The 19,289-nt window shown below is 41.0% G+C and overlaps 1 protein-coding gene across 3 annotated transcripts; it reads left to right on the top strand.

Moving 5' to 3' along the window:
• Window positions 1–1,568: 1,568 nt before the first annotated feature.
• On the top strand, window positions 1,569–18,879 carry LOC124269023. Of its 3 annotated transcripts, none has more exons than XM_046704052.1 (5): window positions 1,573–2,241; window positions 13,051–13,241; window positions 14,284–16,073; window positions 16,730–16,821; window positions 17,363–18,879. In XM_046704052.1, exons 3-5 carry the CDS (start codon window positions 14,850–14,852, stop codon window positions 17,622–17,624), a joined length of 1,578 nt encoding a protein of 525 aa, XP_046560008.1. In that variant the 5' UTR covers window positions 1,573–2,241; window positions 13,051–13,241; window positions 14,284–14,849; the 3' UTR covers window positions 17,625–18,879. The 3 variants fall into 3 exon arrangements, with proteins under 3 accessions (XP_046560010.1, XP_046560008.1, XP_046560009.1); XM_046704053.1 differs by lacking the exon at window positions 1,573–2,241 and adding an exon at window positions 12,802–12,907; XM_046704054.1 differs by lacking the exons at window positions 16,730–16,821; window positions 17,363–18,879 and having other exon boundaries at window positions 1,569–2,241; window positions 14,284–15,040.
• The last annotated feature ends 410 nt before the right edge of the window (window positions 18,880–19,289 follow it).

Below are 19,289 nucleotides of genomic sequence, written 5' to 3'. Positions count from 1 at the left end.
TGCTTATCGTCTTCAGAGAAAGAGAACCCCGTGAAGGTCTTCAGCAGATGGAAGAACCCGTGGTTCCGCTTTAGAACTGGTCTTCAGCAACCCATGCTTGCCGTAAGAGAACCCGTGAAGATCCGCTTTAGAACTGGTCTTCAGCAACCCATGCTTACCGTAAGAGAACCTGTGAAGATCCGCTTTAGAACTGGTCTTCAGCAACCCATGCTTGTCCTAAGACAATTACAAGATCGGGTGGTCAGGCTTGCTGACTTGGTTGACATATGCCATCGTATCCCAGTTGCGTAGATCGATGCTCATGTTGTTGATCACTGGAGTGTCTGGTCCAGACTCGATTATTTACAGACCGCCGCCATATAGCTGGAATATTGCTGAGTGCGGCGTTAAACAACAAACAAACAAAACTTATCGTAAGAGGTGAATAACAGGACCCGTGGTCAGGCTTGGTGACTTGGTAGATGCATGTGATCGTACCCGCTGCATAGGACATTGCTCACATTATCGATCACTAGTTTGTCTGGTCCAGGATCAATTATCTACAAGCCACTGTCGTACAGCTATGATATTGCTGAGAGCGGAGTTTTAACACCAAACAAATATTTCAGATATCACATGTGTATAATCCGGGTCAGAATTGATCTTCAGTAACACATGCTCGTCGGGCCTGGCCACTAACGGGTGGTCAGGCTCGCTGACTTGGTTGACACATGTCATCGTATCCCAATTGCGCAGATCGATGTTCATGCTGTTGATCACTGGATTGTCTGGACCAGTCGATTATTTACAGACCGCGTTAAACAGCCACCAACATGTGTATGTAATATAAAGCGCCAACATATGCTAATTTGGAGATAAGGTAATACCCAGCCACCCAGGTCATGAAAATAATATTGTCAGACACTTATACATACTTCACACAACTTCCTTGTTGATTCAAACACAGAAGTACCGAGCTTGCTGGAGCAGTTCATGTTGCAATGATAACGTGCCATGTCAGGTTGGTCGTGACTGATATCCGATCTACCGTGACAGTTTAAAAAAAAGGGAAACCCCTTTAATCTTTAAACTCCGCTTTCCGGACAACCGTTAGTGGGTGAATGTAAAGTAGATTTGAACGGCATTTCGGATATATTACGGCTTGACAGGTGTTTGAAGATTCAATAATTATACAAAATAAGATTATCTGCAAAACAATTGTTAATGCGGACACTCAATAATGCGAACGAATCACTTAACAGACCGGTTTGCTAAAATTTCATACTGTAGTGTTATTCCAATCCATCGATAAAAAAACGTGTATAAAAGCATGTACAAAGTAAAAATATAACGTACTCTTTGACACAGCAAAACATTAAACCGTGTTCTTTGTTATCATTCAGCCTGAATTCGCATAGAGACTCTAAACATGATGGCAATCAGAGCGTGTCGGAAGATTGATGTTTATCGGTAAAGACTCACTGCTCATACAGGACCTGCCTCAGGTCGTGACGTATTACTGTTGACAATAGCAGCGACTTCCCCGACCTATTTACAACAACCAATCAGAATCCAGTCTGGTCGTGACGTGTGGAGGCATGTTTCAAGTCACAACACCTTATAGCGAAACAGTAAACACTCGCTTACAACGGTGAACGGTGTTCAATATTAACACGGGCTGTGGTGAAAAGGTGGGCGGAGAGGTTATGACTTAATTAGCCGCAAGTTGACACATCCGGACATAATATCAATACAATTTGTCAGTATACCTGTTGCGGTGTCGGGACGTCAATGGAGGCCGAGGTTGTTATCAAACTGGACTTCCGCGACTGAAGGATAACTTTCCAAGAAGGACTTACAGCCTCATTGATACGAACAGATTACAGATCATCATGAACGATTCGTGGAGGATGGACCTCGACAGACGAGTGTCGGCGATCGAAAACCTTTCACCACAGATTTTAGACCACCGGGTGGATCAGCTACCCGGCCAGGCTTTGGACAACCTGGGGATGATGCTGTTTAACGAAGTCCGGGGGGTGGCTGGCAATTGGGAGGGTGTGGCGGAGGAGCTGGGTATCAGTACGGCAGCTGAAGTGGAGCAGATCAGACGCCATGCTCAAGTTATTCAGGTATTTCCAGGATGCCGCATGCTCCGAGATTGGGGTAAAAGAAGTGGAAGTACAGTCTTCGTCCTTCTGAATGCGCTGAGACGTCAGAATAGAGAAGACTGTGTCGATCTCGTTGTCAAAGCATGTAAAGGTACGTGAAAAACATTCCTAACACCATAATAAAATAATGTTCATGGTCTGCTGAATCTGTTCTGTTGCATATCTAACATCATCTATTTCTGAGGAGAGTCAGAACCGGCTATTGTTTTGCACATGTCATGTTTAACGATGCTATAATATTTAAGTTATCAACTATATTTTGCATTTATGAATGAATGTGTTTGAACTGCGTATGTAGTTCATGTATATTGATTGGGATTGTGGAAATACGGTCCAGGTGACATCTGTCGCTGTGACTCACGGTAAGACAATGTACATTTAATCTATCACTATATAGTATTTCATGACTCATGTTTTCAAGCAAATGTACAGTGATTACACACTTACCTGTCATCGTTTTTATCCAGATTTGTCCAAAGCTATGATTTCTGTACTTATAAACTCAAATATATACATATTTGCATAAAACAAGTATATGGGTTACAACACATTAGAAGTGAGCTAGTATGGTTTACGCCGCTTTTAGCACTATTCCAGCAATATGACGGTGCGTCACCAGATCTGGGCTTCACACATTGTAGCCATGTTCGGAATCGAACCCGTTTCTTCGGCGTGACGAGCGAACGCTTTAACCACTAGGCTACCCCACCGCCCCCATACAACATATTACGAAGGCTGGAAAGTACTGAAAACATGTTGTCTGTTATTAGACAGTTTCATATGAAATATGCAGGGGAAATGGTCACTCGATGGTCAGCAAGGCCAAGAAAGTCAATGCTTCTAATAAAGCGTTGCTGAGTAGGCCCTATCCTATTTTGAACAGGTATTTCATCAGGCATAGATAACGGATGTGTTGTTATCATGGGCCCCATTCCTCAAAGCGATCGTAGCGCTATGACAGTCGCAAGTTTAGGTCAAAGTATTGGAGTTACGATCACCGCTGCGATCGTTTTGTGGAACGGGGTCCTGGATCAACATATTGCTAATTTCTTACGAAATACAAATAGAACAGAAATATTTCCGAAGTTTCTGAGTGAACAAAAATAATATTTAACAACTTCCAAAGTTAAAGCATTTGCACAATTGCCTTGCCTGCGCATGTGTTTCTGATGGGTGCCACCGCTAGACTAAGATACGCTCTCCCTTTCACAAACCTTGTTCATCAATATTTGATAGTGATTCGTATTACACATGTCCGCGATCTAGACGAAATCCTAGAATAGACTCTGCTGTCATTAGAGATTTATTTCTTGTGGTTTTGGAATTTTATTTTGTATATCAATAAAATGTGCTTGATGACGCTTGATCTCCCTCCATTATGACATGTAGCCTTTACAAAGGAAACTATCGATCTGATTGCAATTATGTTGTTGCTATTTCTCTCCAAACATCATTGTCTTCAAAACGGCAGGTTAAGGCAATAATCAATGTATAGGCACAATTTCATAAGAACAATCGTCCCCCATGAGTCATCCCTAATAACATTGACACGCGACAACGCCACACCGATGACATGAATTATTAATGCTTCTCCTCATTTTATTGTTTCCTTTGAGCTCCTTACTCCCAATGAATATTCCATGAATACTTGCATCTTTTCTGGCATTCTCAATTAATCACCTCATGAACCACAAACACTTTTCTATTATTTATTTTTATTCACAAAAGCATTCCTGAAGCATGATCTAATAATGCCCTACTTGTTGATTGGTTGGTCTTAGCTGAATATTATCAATAAGAAATCTAATCACCTTGAGATATTTGGTTACACACAGACTCCTGTTTTGGTCATGCGTTAGTTCACTGGGGTTTTGACATACTACATTTTGTCGATCTGACAGATTTACAGATTTCTTGGAACACGTTCCGGAAATGATGAACGGATGACTTGCTTTGGATGTAATCATGCTTTGGATGTAATAATGTACTCCCTTCGTTTTTCTTCCCTATATAGCCATTGTGACCAGATATCATTACTCAATTCTAAACTATCAACATCATTTCCCTTTGGGAAAGTTGAATGTAGATTTGTATGCAATGAAATTATGTTTGCACTGAACGTTCGACAATCAGTGACTATTGAAAGACATCATGGAATACCCCAGCAGATGTGTCAATATCGTCCATTCAAAATGAACGTGGCAATAACGGTAAACTGCACTTCCTGCTTAATAGGAGAAATATTGATTTAACACATATTTTATATATTACACAATCCCCTCTACAATGTACATGTGTGGTTTCATTCAACATGAGAAGTCGTTAAAATGTACATCATCTTGTTTCTACACCTGTCCAAAAGGGTTGATCAATTCAAATTGTGGTCAAATTCGTTTTACAATTCACACATTTTTTTCTATAATGTAAACTGTTCTATGACCTTTAACAATGAAATACAATTCTGTATCATGGAGCTTAAAAACGTAATCCATTTTACCAACAATCTTCACGAAGCATTAGTAAAACATCGCAAAAGGTCTAATAGGATTTGGTATTGCCTTAACCACCAAGGGGTATATTATACGCTGGACTGACAACGGGCCGAGTTGGCAGATAATCGTCATTAGCACGCACAATAGAGTGGATGGAATTGACGAGCTGTCGCTAACATCACTTCCTGGTGTTCATGGTGCAGTTACGATAATGTTAGGCAACTTGGGACAGGAAGCAATTGCTGGGAAAGGCTATCTCATTGATTCCTTTATGTCGCTTATTGTTTGAGGTTAAAGAGACAGTGCAAAATGAATATAACGGACAGCCTTTTTTTCTAAATTAGTAACCCAGGGTATTATTGTTGATATTAATGGGGTTTTTTTTTCTCAAAAAGATAATACCTTGCAGGATTTACATATTTTACAATTATTAGTGAATGTATAAAATGAATTGCATAAATGTGGTAAATGTCACTGACAACCCGATCCATTTGCAATGGTCCCTTCTTGCAAAGTGAGTGAGTTGGGTTTTACGCCGCTTTAAGCAACATTCCAGTAATATCACGGTGGGGGACACCAGAAGTGGGCTTCACACATTGTACCCATGTGGGGAATCGAACCTGGGTCTTCGGCGTGACGAGCCAACGCTTTAACCACTAGGCTACTCCACCTGCCCCCATGAATCAGAACCTTTAACTACTTACAGAACCGCCATATAGCTGGAATATTGTTGAGTGCGGAGTACAACTAAACTCATTCACTTATCAGAAGGTATTTTGGCCATGTAGTAATTCTCTTCCATTTCCTTTTTTGTTTAAAAATATATTTCACAAAATACATTAATCAAAATGCTTTTCAGTTTCATATGAAGGTAAATCCGAAAAATGGCATCCAGGTGTATGATCTTGCTGTAGACTTAAAATAAAACACCTGTGAACTAATCAGTCCGTGACTACAGTGAGGGTAGAGTCTATGTGTGCACCACTCTGTGTGTGCACAATTCATATAGCGAGACCTCTGCAACATCCACCCCTCCTACCCTCCCCCTCCCCCCTCTTCCGGGTGCACATATACAGTGTGTGCACGGGGTGGTGGTATTATGGGTATATGCTATTGTGTACTACAGCACAGTTCGCTTGACTTCACAGTCTGACTCATGGACATGTTATACTTGCACCTCCAAACTGACGGCCTACCGTTTACAACAAGATGTCGAGCGGCAGGAGATGAGAAGATAAGATGATAAGATGAGATGAGATGAGATAAGAGATAAGATTAATATGAATTAATATAATATAATAGTTTATGTCAAAATATGTTAACCTAAATTTGTCTGTTTGTTTAGATTAACTATCGACCATGCACTTTTATTTTCGTTAGATCAATAGATTTGTTAAGTTTTAAAATCCTTGTCAAGCACTTGTTAAAAAATATATGCTCCAGTACCTCCATTACTTCCTATAAGAAACACTTATACTTTTCATAAAATCAATGCATGAGCACCATTATAGGACCAATATCTTCATGACACAGTACACTACGCTTAGATCGAACTCGAAGGGACTACTAATTTTAGTTAATTCTAACCGAAGTTCGTTATACGCATTTCGACTAAACTCTACAGCAAGTGTCCGTTACTGAAATCATTTCGTTATAACCATAGTTCGTTATAACCGTGTTCGTTTTAAACGTAGTTTATTGCAGTTTGAAACATTACGACGTACGTTTTAAATTGTACTTCGTGTTTGAGATACATTCAGCGAGACATGAAACATGTTTATCTTAAGGTCAATGCATGTAACAGAGCCTAAATACACATTGCAGCGACAGCGTGCCTAGTAGATTGCTCTTAAAGCTTGCAGTATGACCACGCCCTGACTCTAATTGCTATCAGTTGACTGCGCATGTCTCTGAATCAATGATTTACCTGTTACTTAGCAACAGGGATGCCATGTCGGCAGCTGCCCCGTTAAACTGCTGGATGGTGCGACACATATAAACACAATCAATAGCATTAATACACTAGTGAAATGACTCATGTCCTATACAGGCATAGACAACCTACTGGCGGAAACCATACAATGAAATGTGTAACGGGACCGAAAGCAAAGCGTGACTCAGTCCATGTTAATTTGAGTAATTAGTAAGACACCGAGGTTAATGAGTTTCAGAGCATAGCATTTATCAACCTAAGGGTATACGTCTCGCACTGAACACATTAAAACACAGGTGTATCGCGGTCAATACACACGCAATCTGAATTGATTTCTCGGGGGTTCGGTTCATGCATGGAAGTGTAGACAGTGTTAAAGGCACGTGAATGTTACTGTCACCGTCACAGGAGCTGTAAAAGATAAGCGATTTTATTGTCGAAGGCAAAGTTATTAAGCATATGTGCAGTGTTTTTTGGACTTTCACTTACACTTATTTCATGAAAGCGAGAGCTAGAGAGAGAGAGAGAGTGGGAGGGGAAGAGAGAGGAGGGAGGGAGAAAGGGAGGGGAGAGAGAAAGAGATGGAAAGAGAGTAAGAAAGAGAGAATAACGTCAGTTCGCTCTATCCAATGTACAGTACACAATACAGTGCTATAGTGTTATAAGGTTCATGAAGGGTGATTAATTAAACACGGATCTGTTCACATTGTATGTAAGTGAGTGAGTGAGTTTAGTTTTACGCCGCACTCAGCAATATTCCAGCTATATCGCGGCGGTCTGTAAATAATCGAGTCTGGACCAGACAATCCAGTGATCAACAGCATGAGCAACAGCATTGGGAACCGATGACATGTGTCAACCAAGTCAGCGAGCCTGACCACCCGATCCCGTTAGTCGCCTCTTACGACAAGCATTCCCATATGTTTAATCCTCTGGTTTTAGGTGTGCACTTTCTTTATAAAACAAGTGTCTTTCTTCTATCAGATAACAGTGTGTGTTAACTGTAACGTGTCTGTCTGACTGCATGTTGACAGAATACGTTTGTCTCTTTGGACACCTTTATTACACGCATACACATGCATACGGTAACAGCTGCCCCTGCCAGTCTGTATAGTCGAGGTTATACGAGTAGTGTATTTATATTCATAAGGCATACCAGGGACCTTGGAGATGGCGGGAGGGAAAGAGTGTGGTAGATCTAACAATAGGAATGCTTTATTTAACAAGAGTAAGTATGGACTTTTTAAATTACACCTGTACAGGTGAGGGTTTAACTTCTCGATCAAGATGTATTCACTTATACAACTCATGTATGGACCTCCCTGACTGGTTTGTAGGTTTATGGTGCAAGCGCATTGAAATATGGCGTATATCAAAATTTATACCCTATTCTGAAGCGTGGAACTGGCTGCAGGGCTGCCAGCCAGTGTGATATCCCCTTCAGGCGAGCCCTGATGGGTAACGATAAGTACCATGTTGTGTTAGGACGGGGTAACGGGTTTGAACCATCGACCTTCCGCTCCCCGTGCAAACGCAGTATCCACAGTGTCAGTGAGGCGGCCGCAGTAGATGTATACCATATCTGTGATAACATGGGTGGCTCCGTTTTAGCTGAATATGTTCCGGGTGTTAGTTCACTACATCCTTTTATACAAACAAAAAATATTCAAATTGTATATTGTCAAAAATATGCAGAAAGTATGTTTAGTAGACATATCATACCATGTTAAGATCGCGAACAGCTCTCATCAGATTCCCTTTAATATTAAGCCGTACTTTCTTCCCTGTAGAACAATACTTTGTTTTGTTATATGATATCGATGTTCAAGATATAAACCGATATATAACATATCCTTTCCTAACACGGGGCGGTGGGGTAGTTCAATGGTTAAAGTGTCCGCTCGTCACGCTGAGGCAACGGTTTCGATTCCTAACATGGGTACAATGTGAAATGGCAAAAAGCGGCGTAAAACCATACTCACTCAATCACTCACTTTCCTTACACGGGGTATGGGTCGAATTTTGCGGTGCATAGTTGCGTCCCTTGTTTAAACCAGGAACCTATGGTTATCGGTGTAAATCCAGGTTAACCCTATTTGTGTTTCTAGGTATGTCAGCACCACTTCCATGCTCTTGGGTTTCACCCAAAGTGGTTAACGTCCAATACCTGCATTTACTTCGGGTTTCCCTCCCACTGTAGACAGACACGGCGTGATGTAATAGTAATACATTACGGGACCACTAATTGTGGTTCGTGATGTAACTGTCAGAGCTACAGATAACCTTTTGGGTCATTGAGTTATGTACTCGCTTGTGTTCATCTCAATTTGGTATCCCAATTTTCCTTTGATAGCCAAACAAATTGTACCCACCTCGCTCAAACTCAATTGGGTATTATGCCATTTTCGGTTTACTGTAATATTATTATAAAGTTTAAATGTTGGTTTTCGTGTTTGTTATTTACATTTGATCTGTAATATGTGGAACGATAAGAAAGACTGCAAGTAGCCAAGCTCATATACTGAAATAGAACCTCTCAATATACCTCAGATATCATATATATTTTTGTGTGTACGCATGTTAGATCAAATTTATTGCGTATTTACAAAAAGTCAAGCGTACTTGTACGCAACAGACTTGATAGGAATTATGCATAATGTACGCAGATACGCAGCGTTACAGTAATACGTTTCAAAGTGGCGGTAACCCAAGCCAGCCCAATTCCGTTTTGTTTCAGGTAGGTTTAGCGTATGATTAAACACGACAGCCATGGGTGAGCACATCCGGGAATTGTAATTAAATACAAATACTATGACTTAAAACATTGTCCGAAAACTTGTCACGAACTATATGAAACACGAAAATTTATAAAAACACCTTCACGACTATAAACGAGAGGAGTTAATATTTGTTGTTAGTTCCTGGTCTGAACCTAATTTCTTGCACAGTTTAGTCTAATATTTACAATCTGAGAGGCAATAGAAAATGGATTTCCCAGCTGATGTGAAATGTCACGATACCTAACACCAGAAAACAATATTTCTTTGAGAGGCATTTTAGAAGTAGAGAAGAAGGAAAACCAAGTCCGAGAAAACCAAGCTGATAATGGTGTTAGTACCTATACCGAAACGTCGCACTCATTGCAATAAAGGTGTTGACTATCCATAGAACTTGGTTTTCCTTAAAAACAATAGTAGTCTAGATTATCAATGGAAAAAGTTTTCTTATTAAATTCAGTCGCCTAAGGAGGAAGTCGAGTGCTAAGGACGCGTGGTAATGGGGTAGGGGGTGGTGGGGTGGAGACGACTTGGGAAAAATAACTGTCATGTTCATGCACGTTACTAAGCATATTTCATGGCGCTGAACACGCCTAACAAGATGTTTAAATATATGTGTAACTGAAAACGTTTTAGTCTACACAAAACTTTTACTCTCCGAGAACACCCTTTGCCAAGGCCATTGATGTGGTTTGTATTCATTTGGACTATATACCGGATATAACATTCATCCAGCTCGCATCAATGACATTCTTGGCTTGTGGTTAAACCCAACAGCACAATAGACAGATGCGGTAAGGAGTGGCTGTTTAGTCAAATTGTTCACCTTTGCTATCGGGTTTTTTCATTTCTATTTGGGATACCATTTACCGGGAATTTGTCGATCAGGATGAACGAGTATGTGTGGCGTCTAATACATGTGCTGCCCTGTTAAACAGATGGGGTTTGTACGTATACATATTCTCTGTTTCTTCAAAATTCCGGTGTCAATGTATCAAATGTATAGGCTACATTCATATGGTTTACTGAAGCATTTTACCCACACGTATCAAAATCTTAAAAACATTTTTCCAAGTCGTTGTTTAGTTATAAGAGTGAGCCTCTGCTAAGCAAACGTGACCGTTACTTTGTATGATGACGTTGATCTACGTCACATCCTGGCATTAATGACAATGTTGTTAATTGTCACTTCATGCGTGTATATATTTTGCATCTTGTTTGATGACATTTGGTATGTGATCATAATTGTATAGTGGTTCGATTGTTATCATCAATTGATCAACTGATCAACCACAGAATGATACTTAAATAAATCCAGTATTCGAACCCTTTTGACATGACATGATACAGCTTGGATTCTCCTGAAAACCACACTCACGTTAAGTTCATATTCTTGTGATATTGAACAATGTTACATATGTATAAATGTGAAGACACGTTTCATTCATTCATTCCAAACATTAACAATCTAAAAGTTAAATATCGTCATCTTGACAAAATCTATTCTGGTAACAGGCAATTCATTCATTCATTCATTCATTCCAAGAGACGGTGGGGTAGCCTAGTGGTTAAAGCGTTCGTTCGTCACGCCGAGGACCCGGGTTCGATTCCCCACATGGGTACAATGTGTGAAGCCCATTTCTGGTGTCCCCCGCCGTGATATTACTGGAATATTGTTAACAGCTCACTTCATTCATTCATTTTAGTATATATTCCAAGCATCAACAATCTGAAAGTTAAATTACGATAACTGATTCAGTTGGGAATAGATAGTAAAGAGTGGTTAAAAGTACATGACTACATCACTGAAAATCAGTGATGAGACGGGGTGTTCACGGAAAGGATAAGCACCGCCACTTTTGACCAGAAATATAGTTACACTATAACCTCTATGTTGTGTACAACTGTAGAGTGCTCGACTATTTTCATAAGCATGTGTTGTTCGGTTTGGGTTAGCATTTGAATCACAATCAGTTAACATGTGAACCACTATCATTTAGCATGCGAATCACTATCAGTTACCACGTACATTACTATCGATCAGCATTTTAATCACTATCGATTGACATGTGATTCACTATCTGCATGTGAATCACTATCACTTAGCATGTGAATCACTATCACTTAGCATGTGAATCACAATCAGTTAGCATGTGAATCACTATCAGTTACTATGTACATTAGTATCAATGAGCATGCTAGTTACTATCGATTAGCATGTGAATCATCACTATCACTTAGCACGTGAATCACTATCACTTAGCATGTGAATCACTATCACTTAGCATGTGAATCACAATCAGTTAGCATGTGAATCACTATCAGTTACTATGTACATTAGTATCGATGAGCATGCTAGTTACTATCGATTAGCATGTGAATCATCACTATCACTTAGCATGTGAATCACTATCAGTTAGCATGTGAGTCACTATCAGTTACTATGTACATTAGTATCAATGAGCATGCTAGTTACTATCGATTAGCATGTGAATCACTATCACTTAGCATGTGAATCACTATCAGTTAGCATGTGAATCACATTCATTTAGTCACTATAAACTATCTACATTAAACAAAAACACATATTCATGGACCTCTGGTGACCTTCCATTTTCCGGGACTAAAGTACAAGGTTTAAATTAATTCTTTTCATAAGGAAATTAATCGACGCCTGTACAAACAACTCGTGATACAAATTCACCATGCTCCATTTAAATTATGTCCTGTTGAGGAAATTCAGTATTTATCACATCTGTTTGAAACGGCCAAAACTTATTACACCACAACTATACACAATTGTTCTCAAGTACCTCACTGTCATTTCTATCACTAATGACGCGGGTTATCATTTCTGGGGAACAATACAAGCAAAGGGCTGCTCACCCACAGCCGAGAAGAGTGAGTAGACAGCGAGGGCAAAGCTTGAGTTCATCTGACCCTAGATGACCTTTGGGGCGAGTACCAGGTCCTGTGACGTCAATATCCCTGGCTATTCGACACAATGTCTGTTGGCTTAGTAACGAGGCCATTGTATCGCCCTCCTTCAAGATACATCGAAGGTTCCTTTGCAGAACACACGTCGTTGCAACAAGGCTGAAAATGAAACTTGGTCTGTTGGTGAACCATTGTTTTCCTTACTTTTTTACCTTACCGCATTTTAAAGCATGCATAATTATGTATTCATCGCGTGTTTCACTTCTAAATCCACCAATGTACAAGGAACTCCCAAAGCAAACTTATTTGAATTGATACTGACTTCAGGTATTACTTGACGTCCTGAAATATAAGGAATTCATCTAGCATGACTATGTAGCAGTGAGTTGTTATGTGTGGCCGTATTGAATTCCTTTATCCTGAAACTGATACCCGTCCAGATTGACAAGGTCAGCGTGACACACATGTATGTAATTACAGACTAGCGTGTCAGTCCCAAACCGTATACACAAAGCTTGTCTCGAAACAACCGACCTGGAACGGTTTGTTCTGTTTTGAGTGTGTCTCTCCTCACCTCGCCAAGATGTATACTGTTGAGACACTGGAGGTATTTTACAGGTATGGAGTGTTTCCACACCTCATTCCAGTAATAAAAGTTATAAATGCAAGTGTTAAAAAGGTGTGTCGATACAGGTGTGTGGGACGTCACCGCATGAACGTTTTTACATAACCGTGAACTCAGTTGAAGATTTCCCTTTCAGATTTGCACTCCATGCAGCTTAACGTCAAAATTGAAGACGAAAGGGGACAGTTTAAATACCTGTTGGTGACGACCAAGAAGGATTCTACTTTGGCAGCGAGTCTCGAGAACGTTCTTCCCGGTCTTCCAAGCTATGTGATAACAGGCCCGACCCCCCAGATCACCTGGCAAACACCTGCTTATCATCTCAAGGTAACGAGTCACCTTGTCTTGTACGCAAGAACAAACAAATCATACTATTTATAATGATAACTTAGCACTGATTTGCCGTATTTATTACAATGAAAGTGAGGACGTCATATACAAATTGCAATATGTACAATACTTTTGCTTCTACCCAAGTTGAGTATTACGTCTGATTATTAATTATATTATGTTACTTGACATTGTCTATTCTGTTGTGAGAGCTTGTGTTTGATGAGCAGAATACGTTCTATTTTGTTCTCGGTGTATTAAAATGATGTAGTTTCTGTGTAGTAAAACCTACAGTAGGTATCGTGTTAAATGTCTTTGTTTACTCAGTCATTATCCCTATCCGGTACATGGGTTGTGTTTACTTTTTGTTCGTGAACTGAGGAGGATTGTCTCGCTGGCTGCTCGAATAATGAATGCCCTGAAGCGGTGTATAAAGTACCTCAGGCCTTGTAGTCGATTTTTCATGTCACACATAACTGGGCGTAATGAGCTATTTAAAGCTTTACGTCAGAGAATTTAAGCGGAAACAAACATCATTGTCGTTCGTGGAACTGCTCGGATATATAAATATAGGTCTGTAGGTTGAATTACAGAAGTAAATATAAAACATCACCGTTGGAGGAAACTCTGTCACGATTAGCTGCTGACACATATTCTTCTGGGCTTAAGAGGAGACTCATCAATGACAGTAATGTGAGTGCATATATGACTCAAAATCAGTGATGACGTCAGGCGAAGCATATCCTGGCGACTGGAAGGGGCGGTGAGTTAGCCCAGTGGTTCATGCGTTCGGTCGTCACGCCGAAGACCCGGGTTCGATTCCCCACAGGTGTGGAGCCCATTTCTGGTATCCCCCGCTGTGATATTGCTGGTATTTTGCTAAAAGCAGCGTAAACCCCAACCTACTCACTGTCTACCTGCAGTACCGCCACCTACAAAAGTCACACTATATATTTAACCATTATTGTGTGTAAAGTTTGTAAATTTGCTCTCGTTAATCAGCTATTTGATTTTTCAAATTTGAATATTTATTTTTCAGGGAACACAGCTGTCAGTTAAGAAAGGGGAAATAACTGACGAATCTCACAGAAGCGTGTATGGCATATTACAGGTATCTTCTCAAAAGAACGACTGGCTGAAGGTGTAACAAGTAACCCAGGCTGTGGGTTCTACTTAGGATGTCCTTCCACTTCCCAGACAACACCGCTTCCCTTCAATATACCTGTGGTAGATGAAGCCTCCTCATCGAACAACCTATGTTCTGTGACTGCGCTCAAAGTCCGAACAAACGAAAGTTCTGATCCTGCAGAAACTTATGAAACGTACAACAATCTCTCACAGTGGGAATCTTCCGGAAGACCATTGCCATGCCAGGACTTGCCAAGCTCCTCAAACTCAAATCCAGATTTCTCAAGTTTTGAACTCCCTTGTGGTCCATCACATGTGGACCGTCAAACTTTGTTGAAGAAGCCATCTTGCTCAGTGGTAGAGTCGTATCCGACATTAGGGTCACTTCCCTCGGGGACTTCACCAAAAGGATACCTGTTTGATCCTGGTCGTTTCAGATCTGCATCCTTTGAACATGATGACGACGATACAACTTTTATGAAACGATGTGAGCCACAGAGAAAGTCAGAACCTAAGCCAAAAAAGCACTCCCCAAAAGTGTCCGACTACGTTCCCCATACACATCCAGTTCTCAGATTTTCAAACCAGTCCACGCCATTTCGCCAAGAAAACTCAAGTAGTATGGCATCATCCTGGCCTCGTCTAAAGCCTTTGCCATGTGTGAAAAATGAAATTTATGTTAGTCATGACAAAATACCCCCTTCTTCCTCCTTGCCACAAATGCCCGGGACAAATGCCAAGCCCATGCCGTGTGTTCTCCAGCAAAGAAAGGATGGTTATATAGATGTTGTGACTCAAGACAAAGGAGAACTCCAAGGCATGCACGGGGCGAATTCTCTTCCTGTGTTGAGGCAGACAAGTGAACCCTCTACTCTCCCTTCTGAAAGAGACAATAAAGAAGAGAGGGAGAGACCAAAGTCAGTTCCAGACGAGTTTAAAAAACCTCCTGCTCAGTGTGTTGTTTCAAAGGACAGTCATGGCTATGCAACATTTGCATCGCAGAGTTCGCTGATGGATGTCGATGTTGAAGGTCGCAGTAGATCGAGTAGTGGTGCATCAGCTTTTACTGTTATAGAAACTGATGCTGACGGATACCTGAGTTACAAAGAAAATATTGAGTCCATGGCATCTACCGCTGAAAGTGCAATGGAGGGTGAGCCTATTGAGAGTTCAATGGAAAGTGATGATGACAGACACTTGACTGTGCCTTTAGTGATTCAACAAAACAGTAACGGCTATTTTGGATTCTCAGCTTCCCCAAGTGTCAACTCGCCGCAAGGGTTACCTGAGGTGCAACAAATTGAGTATATGGCCATGAGTCGGTCAGAGAGCATGCCCGCAGCAATGCCATCACAAATGAATTCAGAAGGACTCGTGTACGCTCGGTTCGGCGAGGAAGATGAGGAACAGGATGCATCCTACTTTGACATGAAGCACATGACACCTTTTGTACCCAAAAAGCAACAAGTGAACCGACACTGGAGTGCTAATGATATGGAATACCTAGATTGTGTGGCTGGGTCCTCTCAGTATACTTACATTGATGCCATCCCCCAGAACCAGCCTCGGTCCCTCCCACCCAAACCTTCTCCACCAATACCAATGAAGAGACTGAGAACGTTCCATGACAGACCTATTGTCAGGGATTCATGTGATCTGGATACAGTGCCGGGATGGTGCCCACAAGAAACGGAGGACTCGGTAAGATACGTTGTCTGTCACTTTTAATAAGTCTTTTTAGTTATGTTAAATTTGGATAGTAATGGTGTGGTGATTTAAACCGTGAAGATCTGGGTTAGAATTGATCTTCAGCACCCATGCAGTAATATTCCAGCTATTTGAATAGATCGAGTTTTGACAATCCGGTGATCTACATCATTAGAATCGATATACCCCCATTGACATGACATGTGTCAACCAAGTGAGCAAACCTGACCACTCGATCCCGTTAGTCGCCTCTTACAACCACTCGATCCCGTTAGTCGCCTCTTACAACCACTCGATCCCGTTAGTCGCCTCTTACAACCACACAAGTTTGGTTGTAGTTTAATGCCACACTGAGCAATATTCCAGCTATATGGCGGCAGTCTGCGAATAATCATGTCTAGACCAAGCGATCTAGTGATCAACAGCGTGAACACCGACCCTCCGCAATTGGGATACGATGACATGTGTCAACCAGGTCAGCAAGCCTGACCACTCGATCCCGTTAGTCGACTCTTACAAGCATGGGTTGCTGAATACCAATTCTGACCCGGATCTTCATAGGTCCATATTGAAAAGTAGCGATTTATCAATAAAAGAAACAGTAAAATCCTCTGTTTGTTTTTTCATAAGGATAACATTTCTTTCAACAGATTAGTACAACCATGAGACGTTACCAACACGAAGATGGCAATTTCATTGTTTGGTGGATTGGGCGCAAAAGACAATATGTCATCACAGTTAGGTAAGTCATCAATGTATTGTGCTATGCAGAGTTGCCTCCCTTAGGCGTGCCCGAAACCGATGTTTCTTTGTTTGTCAGCACCATGCACGTGCTGATGCGTTTCACTAAAACGGTAAATGTCAAACACTTTAACCACATCTAGATAATTGTATATTATCATTTTGGTATCAGTTTTAGCCAAATAGGTAATATTCGACCGATTCGGTTAACCTGTAAAGGAAGAAAAAGTCATGTAAACAATGGTACCAGACGGGCATGTGTTAAATGTTTTTTTCAATTATGGATCGTAGGCAATACTTATAATTTATTGAAGAAGTCTTTTTCTTATTCACTAGATTTATATTTCTGGAGCAGAACTGTTAAAACCTTTCAATACTCTCCTTCCACTTTTTATATATGCACACCAAATTGACATGATCATAAGTCGTAGACATATTCATGAAGAGTATTGTGCCATTGCGGGGGATATTGATGACTTTGTCTTCTTCTTGTTATTATTATACATGGCGGAGATTTTAAACGATTCTTTCCTTTCTTACAGTCATCTCAATGCACTCCGTAACTATCTCGTGTTCGAGCGTCAACATGGCACCCGGGTTCGTCTGTACATCTTTCCTGGTGGCAGAGATTTTGACAACCTCAAGGAATTAGTGGAACATTACATGAGAGAAGGACTGAAAGGGCCGGATGTCAACCCAAATGAACGCAGCAGAGGCAAGAGGTGGCAACAGTTCTCCCACGTGAAACTAAGAAAACCTTTGAGAGTCAAATATTCACACACGGTGAGGAAGAAGTCGTCATGAAATATTTGGAGGAATTTCTGGAATCATTTTCTGAGGATCCTCCTTGGTCATTACATGTCTCTGAGACCCCATCGTTCTTGAGAACAAATGTCCATTTACACAATTCATATCACTGCACCATGAAGAGTGTCCAGTTATCGCCTGCACTCAGCTTCACGTCAAACAGGAGTCGCAAGGTTGACGTTTGGAAAGAAGAAGAAAAACCTTCCTCGTTGTGTGAGCTGGTGTATTGCCTTGAACAAGAGCAGGCGACTAATCCGGGTTCCAGGTCAAGTTATGTTTGGCCATAAGAATGGCCAGTTGTGGAAGACGAGTACATCAAAGATGTATTTGTTTCGTTGAGTTAGTTGAGTTTTTGACATGTCTTAAATACGTGTAGAACTGTGACTGCTTTGGCAAGTACCACGTAGTGGTATAGTTGGTGGAAGTACGACCAGTGTGAGTGTTATCTGGATTTTGTTTACCCGGTTGTTGTGCCTTTACAGAAGATTTAATCACAGATTACGAGTGACAGCGCTGAAAGAATTGTTCGATCTGACTCGAGACAGTTGTGTGTTGTATTCACATGCATTCACAATTTCACATACGCATAATATGCATGTTTTCCAGGAACACCATGACAATACCTTTGATGTACGAGTATAGTCAAACTTGTTGTTTATATATGTATAGTTTTTAACCTCGAAAGGACACGGGTGACCCAGTTGCCTATTGTCAATTAGTTGTGCTTAGTTGCGTCCCTTAGGCCTAACAGGATTATGTGATCTAGGATGAGTGAGTGCGTGTGCTTTTACGCCGCTTTTAGCAATATTCCAGCAATATCACTGCGGGGAACACCAGAAATGTGCTTCACACATTGTACCCACGTGGGGAATCGATCCTCGGTATAACAAGTAAACGCTTTAACCACTAGGTTAATGCAACGCCCATCCGGACTTGTTTGAGTGAGATGAGCCCACGACGTCTTAAGCCTGTACGATTCATTATCAATGCTTCAGAAAAGCTCAGTCCGACTTATGTCATTGTTAGCATTCACATCGACAGCTTCAAAGTATGACAACCTTTTGTTATTGTCATCCTTCCATGGCGTGCCTTCAAATTGTGATTACCAACGGAGCAATTAATCCTCCCTCAAATGTATATTTGGGAATAATACAACAAGCCGTCCAATGTTGTTGATATGACATACGCAATGCAACCTTCTTTCATATGTGATTATATGTGCTTTATACATGAATAAACACGGAATGCGGAATCTGTTTATGTTTATCCTGTAAACATACCAGGGCCTAGATTTTCTAAGCTCTCTTAGCGCTAAGATAGTCGGAAGTTAGTGTTAATGAATGGCATTTACGACTATCTTAGCGCTACGAGAGCTTCGGAAATCTAGGCCCTGGCGTAACAAGGGCCCATACACGTTTGGTTGTTGGTTAATGCCGCATTCAGCGATATTCCAGCTATATGGCGGCGGTCTGTAAATAATCTTGTCTGGACCAGACAACCCACTGATCAACAGCATGAGCATCGATCTCCGCAACTGAGATACGATGACATGTGTCTAGGGCTGGGCAGCAGGGAAAATAATGTGGTTCAGGGACTGTGAGACAGACTATGAATGTGAATTCATACCGATGTCTTTGTCGTCGAAGAGCCTTTTCACCCTGA

The sequence above is a fragment of the Haliotis rubra genome, unplaced genomic scaffold, assembly GCF_003918875.1.
Source record: "Haliotis rubra isolate DU_JTF1 unplaced genomic scaffold, ASM391887v1 Scf1411, whole genome shotgun sequence".
Lineage (NCBI taxonomy): Eukaryota > Metazoa > Mollusca > Gastropoda > Lepetellida > Haliotidae > Haliotis > Haliotis rubra.
Note: the sequence above shows the minus strand (reverse complement) of the source record. Positions and strands in the feature narration are given on the sequence as shown.